Source organism: Mobula birostris, chromosome 5 (genome assembly GCF_030028105.1).
Source record: "Mobula birostris isolate sMobBir1 chromosome 5, sMobBir1.hap1, whole genome shotgun sequence".
Classification (NCBI taxonomy): domain Eukaryota; kingdom Metazoa; phylum Chordata; class Chondrichthyes; order Myliobatiformes; family Myliobatidae; genus Mobula; species Mobula birostris.
In genome coordinates, this window is record NC_092374.1 from 101,981,835 (window position 1) to 101,993,987 (window position 12,153).

At 46.6% G+C, this 12,153-nt stretch overlaps 1 protein-coding gene across 2 annotated transcripts in view; it reads left to right on the plus strand.

Moving 5' to 3' along the window:
• The window catches only part of LOC140197931 (uncharacterized), a 69,914-nt gene that overhangs the window by 35,900 nt on the left and 21,861 nt on the right, over positions 1–12,153 (plus strand). For both annotated transcript variants that reach the window (XM_072258547.1, XM_072258549.1), the window contains exons 6-9: positions 215–262; positions 3,358–3,435; positions 6,102–6,239; positions 7,350–7,433. In XM_072258547.1, coding sequence (XP_072114648.1) covers positions 215–262; positions 3,358–3,435; positions 6,102–6,239; positions 7,350–7,433 — 348 coding nt within the window. The remainder of the gene's footprint in view (positions 1–214; positions 263–3,357; positions 3,436–6,101; positions 6,240–7,349; positions 7,434–12,153) is intronic.

The following is a 12,153-nucleotide window of genomic DNA, read 5'->3' on the forward strand; positions in this document are numbered from 1 at the left end:
CAGTGATTCCAGATAGTGCGCATTCTGTATCTGTCCTGGAGCAATCATAAACGTAAAGGAGAAAACATTTCCATTTGTTTCTCATTTCTGTGGCTGACTTTTGAGAGGCTTGGAGCATGATTTCTGTTCAAAATATTTGGACCTGTTGTCTTCTTGTGCTTTCTTGTGGTACAGTGGTAGGAGATGAAGTACTTTTTCTTGTATTTTACTACAGGTCATGAACATGTATGGAGACCTCGTTATGGACAGTGTCCCTGACAAAGTAAGTCCACTTGCTTAGAATCACTGCTCAGAATCAGGTTTATCACTAATGTGTCATGAAATGTGGCTGCAGTACAGTGCAATACATTAAAAATTACTGTAAATTACCATAAGAAATATGTATGAGAGAAAAAGAGAGCAAAATACTGAGGTAGTGTTCATAGACTATTCAGAAATGTGCTGGTGGAGGGGAAGAAGCTGTCTGTCCCTAAAATGTTGAGTTCGTGTCTTCAGCCTATAATGATCTGTCCATGTGTGTGTCTGACTGTGAAATCCTTACCAAAGTACTTGCAATACAGAAACAAAATGCTGAAACTTTGAAGTTCCTCCACCTCATCTCTAGTAACTTCTTTAAATGCAGCAACTCACACCAGTTGATGAAGGGCAGGATTAACGTTGACAAAGGGAAGGATTAATGTTGACAGGGAACAGGGTTAATTTAGATGGAGGGAAGAATTAACATTGATGAAGGGCAGCATTAATGTTGATGGTGCGGGATTAACACTGGTTGAGGGCAGGAGTAACGCTGATGGTGTGGGATTAACGCTGATTGAGGACAGGATTAATGCTGACAGAGGGCAGGATTAACGCTGATGGTGTGGGATTAACGCTGATTGAGGACAGGATTAATGCTGACAGAGGGCAGGATTAACGCTGATGTTGCAGGATTAACGCTGACATTGCGGGCAGGATTAACGCTGATGGTGCGGGATTAACGCTGATTGAGGACAGGATTAATGCTGACAGAGGGCAGGATTAACGCTGATGGTGCGGGATTAACGCTGATTGAGGGCAGGATTAACACTGATGGTGTGGGATTAATGCTGACGGTGCAGGATTAACGCTGATGGTGCGGGATTAACGCTGATTGAGGACAGGATTAATGCTGACAGAGGGCAGGATTAACGCTGATGTTGCAGGATTAACGCTGATGGTGCGGGATTAACGCTGATTGAGGGCAGGATTAACACTGATGGTGTGGGATTAATGCTGACGGTGCAGGATTAACGCTGATGGTGTGGGATTAATGCTGACGGTGCAGGATTAACGCTGATGAGGGTGCGATTGATGCCAACGAGGGTGGGATTGGTGCCAACGAGGGTGGGATTGATGCCGACGAGGATGGGATTGATGCCGACGGAGGGGTGGAGTTACGCTGATGAGGGTGCGATTGATGCAACGGAGGGGTGGAGTTACACCGACGAGGGTGCGATTGATGCCGACGAAGGGTGGAATTACGCCAACGAGGGTGGGATTGGTGCCGACGAGGGTGGGATTGATGCCGACGAGGGTGGGATTACACCGACAAGGGTGCGATTGATGCGACGAAGGGGTGGAGTTACGCCGATGAGGGTGCGATTGACGCCAACGAGGGTGGGATTGATGCCGACGGAGGGGTGGAATTACGCCGACGAGGGTGCGATTGATGCCGACGGAGGGGTGGAATTACGCCGATGAGGGTGGGATTGATGCCGACGAGGGTGGGATTACGCCGACGAGGGTGCGATTGATGTCGACGGAGGGGTGGAGTTACGCCAACGAGGGTGGGATTGATGTCGACGGAGGGGTGGGGTTACGCCAACGAGGGTGCGATTGATGCCAACAAGGGTGTGACTGATGCCGATGAGGGTGGGATTGACGCTGACGGAGGGTGGAGTAACGCCGACGAGGTCAGGATTAACTTTGACAGAAAGGTGGGGTCACGCTGGCAGAGGGCAGGATTAACATTGAGGTTTACTTGGGGAATTAGACGCAACAGAGAAAGATCCTCCTCTTTCAGGGGGTTGTAATCGGATAACTGCCAGTATCACAACAGGCAGGATATCTGGCTAGCCACCCATTTCAATTGTTCTTCCCAACATGTTGGTCCATGGAGTCCTCTACTGCCATGATGAGGCCACACTCAAGCTGGAGGTGCAGAAACTCATATTCCATCTGGGTAGCCTCCAACTTGACAGCATGGATGTCAATTTCTTTAGCTTCTGTAATTTCACCCTGCTCCCCCTTCACTCCTTTTCCATTCCCCATTCTGGTTCCCTCTCACCCCTTCTCCTCACCTGCCCATCATCTCCCTTTGGATTTCCTCCTCCTTCCCTTTCTCCCTGTGTCCGTTGTCTTTTCTTATCAAGTTCGTTCTTCAGACCTTTACCTCTTCCACCTAATCCCACTTAGCTTCTCTCGTCATCACTTCTTTCCCCTTCCCTCACCTATCACCTGCCAATTTGTACCCCTCATCACCCCACCTTTTTATTTTGGCTCCTGCCCCCTGCCTGATGAAGAGTCCTGGGCTGAAATGCCGACTGCTTTTTGCTTTCTTGTGTTTGTGAAATATATCTTTGTATTTGTTCCTCAATTCAGATGCCTATGTTTGCCTGTCCCAGACTCACGCCACGTTACTACATTGTAACACCATAGTCATTTCTTCTGTGGCCTCTTGTTGGTATCACCATCCTGTTCCCTTTACTTCCTAACCCTCTGTTGGATTAGTGTGTAGACCTGTTATTTTTCTTGTAGTTTAACTTTCCTTGTTTGCTTGCATTTTTATATAATCACCTATGTAAATGTAACAGTGAAGCAATTATGGTACTGTTGCTTCTGTATTGTTCTAGAAGCTTCTTAGTTTTCAGTAGCAGATGTCACGCCGTTGAATCTGGCTACTTTATAGTTCAATTGTTATCTGTCGTCTGAGTATGAGACAACCACGACTACCTTTTCCCTTTGTTTTTCTTTTTACATTATTCAACTCTTGTAAACCGATTGTAAGCAACAAGTTTTTTGCCTCATTCTTAACTTCCAAAGGACCTTTGGATCACGATAGCATTAGGATCCAACAACATCTTACCAGTTGGACATGTCTCCCTAACTAACGCAAAGCCCTTGTCATATCCACTTAACTTCTCCAGTTTCTCCAGTCTGTCTCCCTGTATCTGAATTCCCTTGACCCTGCACTAAGCAGCGAGATCTCCTCCACTCCATCCATTTAACCTACAGGTTACGGAATGCTGTAGGTGAGAGGAAAGATTCTTGTGGTGTCAATGGGACTAGTTGGATATGCAGATTGTTACAGATGTCTAACAATTTGTCTCCTTCACACAGGTACATTTCTTCAACAGCTTTTTTTATGACAAGCTGAGAACAAAGGGATATGATGGCGTGAAAAGATGGACCAAAAATGTAAGATTTCATTGCACCCCTCCCCCCAAAGCCCTATTCTCCCCTGAGAGTGGCGCCACGTACAGCACAAGCTACTCCCAAGATAGTTCTTGCCCCAGCTCTTTCTTCCAGGCCAGGTCTATCTCGGGTAGAGTTAACTTTACCCATAATTTCCATGATCTGAACACTTGTGGCCAAAATTCCTGCAGAAACTGGGTAGAGTCTATTGGAACTACTCTAAATTCTAAAGATGCTCCCATTTCACCTGTGTGAAGCCACCTTCATGTTTCATTGGGCAGTTTTTTATTTTCCCTCTCAACATTCTTCTGACTTAACCCCGTAATGTTTGATGCCTTAACTAATCAAGGATCAACTTTATTCATTGTGTACATTTACATCTATTAGGAATTTGCTGTGGTGTATTGGCACTACATACAGCAAAAAGTATTAACATTCATCAGTTGTAAAGAATAAAGAATTATATAAAATATAAAGTTTGAGTGGAATAAAATGTGATGTGTATGAATACCAGCCTGTATTTACAATGTAAATAGCATTATAAACAGTGGTTTAAAGTGTTCATACTGCAGTAATAGTTAGCAGAGGTGGTGGTGGGGGGGGGGGGCTAACTAGAATGATTGATCCGATTAAACTGCCTGGGAAAAGAAACTTTTAAGATGGTGTGATGTTTTTCTTTCATTAGCCTTGGACTACTTTCCAGAAGGGAGCTTTTGGAAGAGGCATTTTGCAGGGTGGGTAATGTCTGCAAAGGTTCCGCTTACACCTATCCGTGTAAGCGGAACAAGTGCTACACATGCCCTTACACTTCCTCCCTTACCACCATTCAGGGCCCCAAACAGTCCTTCCAGGTGAGGCGACACTTCACCTGTGAGTTGGCTGGGGTGATATACTGCATCCGGTGCTCCCGATGTGGCCTTTTATATATTGGCGAGACCCAACGCAGACTGGGAGACCGCTTTGCTGAACACCTACGCTCTGTCCGCCAGAGAAAGCAGGATCCCCCAGTGGCCACACATTTTAATTCCACATCCCATTCCCATTCTGACATGTCTATCCACGGCCTCCTCTACTGTAACGATGAAGCCACACTCAGGTTGGAGGAACAACACCTTATATTCCGTCTGGGTAGCCTCCAACCTGATGGCATGAACATCGACTTCCCTAACTTCCGCTAATGCCCCACCTCCCCCTCGTACCCCATCTGTTACTTATTTTTATACACACATTCTTTCTCTCACTCTCCTTTTTCTCCCTCTGTCCCTCTGAATATACCCCTTGCCCATCCTCTGGATCCCCCCCCACCTCCCGTCTTTCTTCCCGGACCTCCTGTCCCATGATCCTCTCGTATCCCTTTTGCCAATCACCTGTCCAGCTCTTGGCTCTATCCCTCCCCCTCCTGTCTTCTCCTATCATTTTGTATCTCCTCCTCCCCCTCCAACTTTCAAATCTCTTACTCACTCTTCCTTCAGTTAGTCCTGACGAAGGATCTCGGCCTGAAACGTCGACTGCACCTCTTCCTAGAGATGGCCTGCTGCATTCACCAGCAACTTTGATGTATGTTGCTTGAATTTCCAGCATCTGCAGAATTCCTGTTGTAAAGGTTTCTCCTTCTGCTTCTTTGATGCGTACACAGACAGGTCCTGCAATGATGGTGGACTCAAGCCTTTTCTGCTGAACCGACAGTTCACTACAGTTGACATATAGAAACATAGAAACATAGAAAATAGGTGCAGGAGTAGGCCATTCGGCCCTTCGAGCCTGCATCGCCATTTATTATGATCATGGCTGATCATCCAACTCAGAACCCCGCCCCAGCCTTCCCTCCATACCCCCTGACCCCCGTAGCCACAAGGGCCATATCTAACTCCCTCTTAAATATAGCCAATGAACTGGCCTCAACTGTTTCCTGTGGCAGAGAATTCCACAGATTCACCACTCTCTGTGTGAAGAAGTTTTTCCTAATCTCGGTCCTAAAAGGCTTCCCCTCTATCCTCAAACTGTGGCCCCTCGTTCTGGACTTTCCCAACATCGGGAACAATCTTCCTGGATCTAGCCTGTCCAATCCCTTTAGGATCTTATACGTTTCAATCAGATCCCTCCTCAATCTTCTAAATTCCAACGAGCACAAGCTCAGTTCATCCAGTCTTTCTTCATATGAAAGTCCTGCCATCCCAGGAATCAATCTGGTGAACCTTCTTTGTACTCCCTCTATGTCAAGGATGTCTTTCCTCAGATTAGGGGACCAAAACTGCACACAATACTCCAGGTGTGGTCTCACCAAGGCCTTGTACAACTGCAGTAGTACCTCCCTGCTCCTGTACTTGAATCCTCTCGCTATAAATGCCAGCATACCATTCGCCTTTTTCACCGCCTGCTGTACCTACATGCCCACTTTCAATGACTGGTGTATAATGACACCCAGGTCTCGTTGCACCTCCCCTTTTCCTAATCGGCCACCATTCAGATAATAATCTGTTTTCCTATTTTTGCCACCAAAGTAGATAACTTCACATATACTGAGAGGATGCTGCACCAAATGAGACAGTGTGCAGCTCTTGACTTGAAAGGGGGAGTTTCATGGACTTTGACTAATGCCACATCCACCCAATGACAGACCCGGTCATGAACCGTAAAGTTATGTTTTGCTTTCCACATTCATCCCACAGGTTGACATCTTTAACAAGGATCTTCTCTTGATCCCTATTCACCTGGAGGTTCACTGGTCCCTGGTCTCTGTTGATGTGCGGCAAAAGACAATAACGTACTTCGACTCCCAGCGCACCCTGAACAGGAGGTGCCCCAAGGTACAGCAGAGGGAGTTGGTTTCCGGCATTGATTTTGAGGATTATGGTAGTGGAACCCAGACTGTGTGAGATACAAAAGATCTGTTATTTCACACTTTCTACATGGCAAAAACAGAAGCCATGTGATCTTACACCACAACAGATCCATATCCAGCAGTGTTGTATTCTGGCATGACAAATGTAAGCAGGCTTTATCCACTGAGGTTGGGTGACACTAGAGCTTGTGGTCAGGGTGAAAGGTGAAATATTTAAGGGGAACCTGAGGGAGAACTTCTTCACTCAGAGGGTGATGCTGGTGTGGAATGAGTTGCCAGAGGAAGTGGTGGATATGGGTTCAAATGCAACATTTAAGAGAAGCTTGGATAAGTACATGGTTGGGAGGGGTATGGATGGTTATGGTTCAGTTGCAGGTCGATGACGTTAGACAGAATAACAATTTGGTACAGCCTTTTTCTGTGCCTTAGTGCTCTATGACAGACTCATGCAGAAGGAACTGTTTCCAAGTGTCATACAGCAACCAACCGTAGTATTGTACACCTTATCTAATAGTTGAGGTGCATTTATCACAGTAGATAATAAAACATAGGAGCAGAATTAGGCTATTCAGCCCATTGACTCTGCTCCACCATTCTATCATGACTGATTTATTATCCTTCTCAACCTCTTCTCCCCGTAACCTTAATGCCTAGACTAATCAAGAACCCATCAACCTCCACAGCTGTCTGCAGCAATGGATTCCACAGATCCACCACCCTCTGGCTAAAGAAATTCTTCCTCATCTCTGTACTGTAAAGTTGTGATCACCTTTATTCACCTATAGTACCGTAGCAATTAGCATAACATTTTGCAGCACCAGTGACCCACCCCTGTCTGTAAGGAGTTTTTACGTTCTCCCTGTGACCACGTGGTGCTCCATTTACCACCCATGTTCCAAAGGCATATGCGTTTGGGTTAGTGAGTTGTGGGCATACTATGAAACAACTCAGGTTGGAAGGACTGTGGAAGTAGCCAGGCTGCCTATGTACAGAGTGGGCTTCTGTCCATGGGCTGGGTGGTGTTCAAAGATGTATTAACTGAACCCTGTAGCCTGAAATCTCATCTCCCTTCCAGCACATCGGAAAGTACCTTCAGGCAGAAGCTGCCAAGAAGAACAGACGTGACTTCTACGATGACTGGAAAGGATATTTCAAAATGGTGGGTAGCCTGCAAAATCAGTCATGTAGTTCGAAAATAGCTAACCTGTTGGAAAAGTTAAGCATGTTATTTGACCGTAAAAGCTTCTGATTATTTATAAATTGAGTGCATCCCATTTTTTAACCATGGTATTGTATCAAGCTTAGGTTCAGAACCAGGATCAGGTTTATTATCGCTGACATACAGTATATTGTGAAATGTGTTATTTTGTGGCAGTAGAACAGACCAATGCATAAAAATTACTGTAAGTTGCAATAAATCCACAAATAAATATTGCAAAAGATGAATAACAAGATAGTATTCATGGACTGTGCAGAAATCTGAAGGTGGAGGGAAGAAGTTGTTCTGATGAGTGTGGGTCTTCAGATTCCTGTACCTCCTGCTTGATGATGGTGGTAGTGAGAGGCAGAATGTCTGGGATGGTGAGGGTCCTTAGTATTGGATGCTGCCTTCTTAAGACACTGCCTTCTAAAGATGTCCTTGATGATGGGTGAGGCACCACCTTTTCAAGATGTCGTCGATGATGGCTAGTGTCCATGTTGGAGCTGTCTGAGTCTACAACCCTTTGCAGCCTCTTCCCCTGCCCATTACACAGACCTGGTGTGGGACAGATCGGCGTGCTAGGGGTCAGGTTAGGGTTTAGGGACACAGACATGGAGGATTTAGAGGTCAGGTCAGAAACAAAGTAGGAGTACACTTTGGGTCAAAGGCCAATGATCCCTGTGGACAAAGACCAGCTAGGATGATGGCTAGTGACCCCCCCAGTACAGTGAGTACCCCCCATGTTGGTGGGTCCTGGTATCAGAGGTCCAAGGCCCAGTGACCTTTAAGGACCTTTAAAGTCTGGAGTTCCCATCGTTAGGTTGGTACCAAAGTTGGAAATCGAGGCCCAATGGAGAAGCTCTGGATCTGCGAGTCTGTAAGACCATAGGGGAAGTTGGAGCTCTGATAACTGTGAGTCCGCTGGGGATGTTAGAGGCCTGAGTAAAGCAGCCCCAAGCTAAAGACCCTAATAATGTGCCAATTGCTAAAAATGTTTTTCTCTTTGGTGGGTGGGGATTCCTCCTAGATTGCATTCATTCAGTGTAAGGAGTGTAGCATCGATGGCTGACAGTCTATGGGGGTGTAACATGAAGAGCATTACCATCTGTACAGGATCAGAAGAAGCTGCAGAGGGTTGTAAACTCAGCCAGATCCATCATAGGCACGAGTCTCCCCACCATCCAGGACATCTTCAAAAGGTGATGCCTCAAGAAGGCAGCATCCATCATGAAGGACTTCCCACCACCCAGGACATGTCCTCCTCTCATTACTACCAACCAGGAGGGAGTGCTTGAAGACACACACTCAATATTTTAGGAACAACTTCTTCCTCTCTATCATCAGATTTCTCAAAGGTCCATGAACACTATCTCACTGTTTTTCTCTCACTTTGCATTATTTATTTATTTATTATATATTATTATTATAATTTTTGTGTATTGCAGAACAACAAATTTCATAACACGTCAGTGATATTATACCTGGCTCTGCTCGTATTTGCCCTATTGGCTTCCTTTGTTATTTACCAGCCTCTGTATGACTGTCAAAGTGGATTTCTGAGTTACCAGTGGGCTTGTTGGTCCACACACCTCTTCTGTCTATCCTTGAGGCTGCTCCACCCTTTCATTGACAGAAAGGAAAGCTTGATAATCCAGCTGCTCAGCATCACCACTCTGTCCTGTGTGAAGTTCAATGCTTCCATTTAATAGCAGGGAATATATTCAATACATAACCTTAAATGCTTACTCTCTACAGACATATCAAACTCACCTTTGAACCCCTGCGCACACACACCTCAGTGAGTTCTGCGCCTACCATGAAGCTGAGCTCTTCTTCCGCCACCTCTGACTCTGAGCCCATTTCTTTGGCAAGGATTCTCCATCCCGCACCAATGACACTTTCTCCCGTCTTCAACCCGCCTCCTTTTCTTGGACAACCCGCTCTGCTCTTCAGCCTGTTCTGGACCTTTTCATTGCCAATTGCCACCAGGATATCAACCACCTCCACTTCATTACTCCTCTCTCTAATTCCAACTTCACTCCTTCCGAATGCACTGCTCTCCACCCTCTCCTCACCTCAGCATCAAACCCGTAGATAAGGGGTGTGCTGTCTGGCGTACTGACCTCTTCCTTGCCGAGGCCCACTGACAACTCTCAGACACCTCAACCAGGATCCCACTAAGGAGCACCAGGCCATTGTCTCCCACACCATCACAGACCTTATTAGCTCTGGAAGATCTCCCATCCACTGCCACCAACCTCAGAGTTCCCTCACCCACATCTCTCATTTCTACCTCCTACCTAAGAATATATGAATTCGTATACCTCAACTCAGTTTTATCCCCCTAGATCAGTCCCTTCCTACCTACGTCCATGCACCTCACACACTCTTGATCTTTTCAAGGATTTCAACTTCCCTGACCCCCATTATCTCATTTTTACTATAGATGTCCATTGCCTATACACCTCCATCCCCCACCAGGAAGGCTTCAAAGCTCTCCATTTCTCTCAGGATACCAGAACTAACCAGTTCCCCTCCACCACCACTCTCCTCCGTCTAGCGAAACTTATCCTCACTCTAAATAATTTCTCCTTTGCCTCCTCGTACTTACTTCAAACAAAAGGTGTAATCATGGGCACTCGCATGAGTCCCAGCTATGCCTGCCTGTTTGTCAGCTACGTGGAACAGTCCATGTTCCAAGCCTACACTGGTGACCGTCCCCAACTTTTCCTACGCTACATTGACGACTGCATTGGTGCTGCTTCTTGCACGCATGCAGAGCTCATCGATTTCATCAACTTTGCCTCCAACTTCCACCCAAATTCACCTGGTCCATTTCTGAAACTTCAATTCCTGTTCTCGATCTCTCTGCATCTATCTCTGGAGATGTTTATTATAAACCCACTGACTCTCACAGCTACCTGGACAAGGGTTCCTCTTGTCCTCACCTACCACCCCACCAGCCTCTGCATCCAACACATAATTTTCCATAATTTCAGCCATTTCCAACGGGTTCCCGCCACCAAGCACATCGTTCACTCTCCCCTGCACTTTCTAATTTCCGCAGGGATTGCTCCCTACATGACTCCCTTGTCCATTCATCCCCCCCCCCCCCCACTGATCCTTAATTGGAACTTATCATTGCAAGTGCCCCACCTGCCCCTACACCTCCTCCCTCGCTACCATTCAGGGCCCCAAATAGTCCTTCCAGGTGAGGTGACTCTTCACCTGTGAGACTTTTGGGGTCATGTACTGAGTCCAGTGCTCCCGGTGTGGCCTCCTGTATATCGATGAGACCCTACATAGATTGGGAGACTGCTTCACTGACCACCTACGCTCCACCCGCCAGAAAAACTGTGATCTCCCGGTGGCCACCCATTTTAATTCCACTTCCTCTTCCCAATCTGACATGCCATTCCATGGCCTCCTCTACTGGCACGATGAGGCCACGCTCAGGTTGGAGGAGCAACACCTTATATTCAGTCTGGATAGCCTCAAGCCTGATGGCATTTTTTTCACCATGGCCTTCTGCCCTCTCCTGTCAGATTCCCTCTTCTCCAGCCCTGTATCTCTTTCACCAATCAACTTCCCAGCTCTTTGCTTCACCCTCCCCCATCCCGGTTTCACTTTTACCTTGTGTTTCTTCCTCCCATTCCCCCCACCTCTTAATTCTGATCCCTCATCTTTTTTTTCTCCTGTCCTGATGAAGGGTCTCGGCTGGAAACGTTGACTGTACTCTTTTCCATAGATGCTGCCTGGCCTGCTGAGTTCCTCCAGCATTTTATGTGTGTTGCTTGGATTTCCAGCATCTGCAGATTTCCTCTTGTTTGTTCATCCCAACAGTTGGACATGCCACAGGCTCTCTCTCTCTCTCTCTCACTAAGAACTTGTGCCACAGCTAGAGGGGAGACAGACAGCTCGCTGCTTTAGACAATAGACAATAGGTGCAGGAGTAGGCCATTCGGCCCTTCGAGCCAGCACCGCCATTCACTGTGATCATGGCTGATCATCCACAATCAGTATCCAGTTCCTGCCTTATCCCCATAACCTTTGATTCCGCTATCTTTGAGAGCTCTATCCATCTCTTTCTTGAAAGCATCCAGTGACTTGGCCTCCACAGCCTTCTGGGGCAGAGCATTCCATATATCCACCACTCTCTGGGTGAAAAAGTTTTCCCTCAACTCCATTCTAAATGGCCTACCCCTTATTCTTAAACTGTGGCCTCTGGTTCTGGACTCACCCATCAGCGGGATCATGTTTCCTGCCTCCAGCATGTCCAATCCCTTAATAATCTTATATATTTCAATAAGATCCCCTCTCAGCCTTCTAAATTCCAGAGTATACAAGCCCAGTCGCTCCAATCTTTCGACATATGACAGTCCCGCCATCCTGGAAATTAACCTTGTGAACCTACGCTGCACTCCCTCAATAGCAAGAATGTCTTTCCTCAAATTTGAGACCAAAACCGCACACAGTACTCCAGGTGTGGTCTCACCAGGGCCCTGTACAGCTGCAGAAGGATCTCCTTGCTCTTATACTCAATTCCCCTTGTTATGAAGGCCAGCATGCCATTAGCTTTCTTCACAGCCTGCTGTACTTGCATGCTTGCTTTCAGTGACTGATGTACAAGAACACCTAGATCTCATTGTACTTCCCCTTTTCCTAACTTGACTCCATT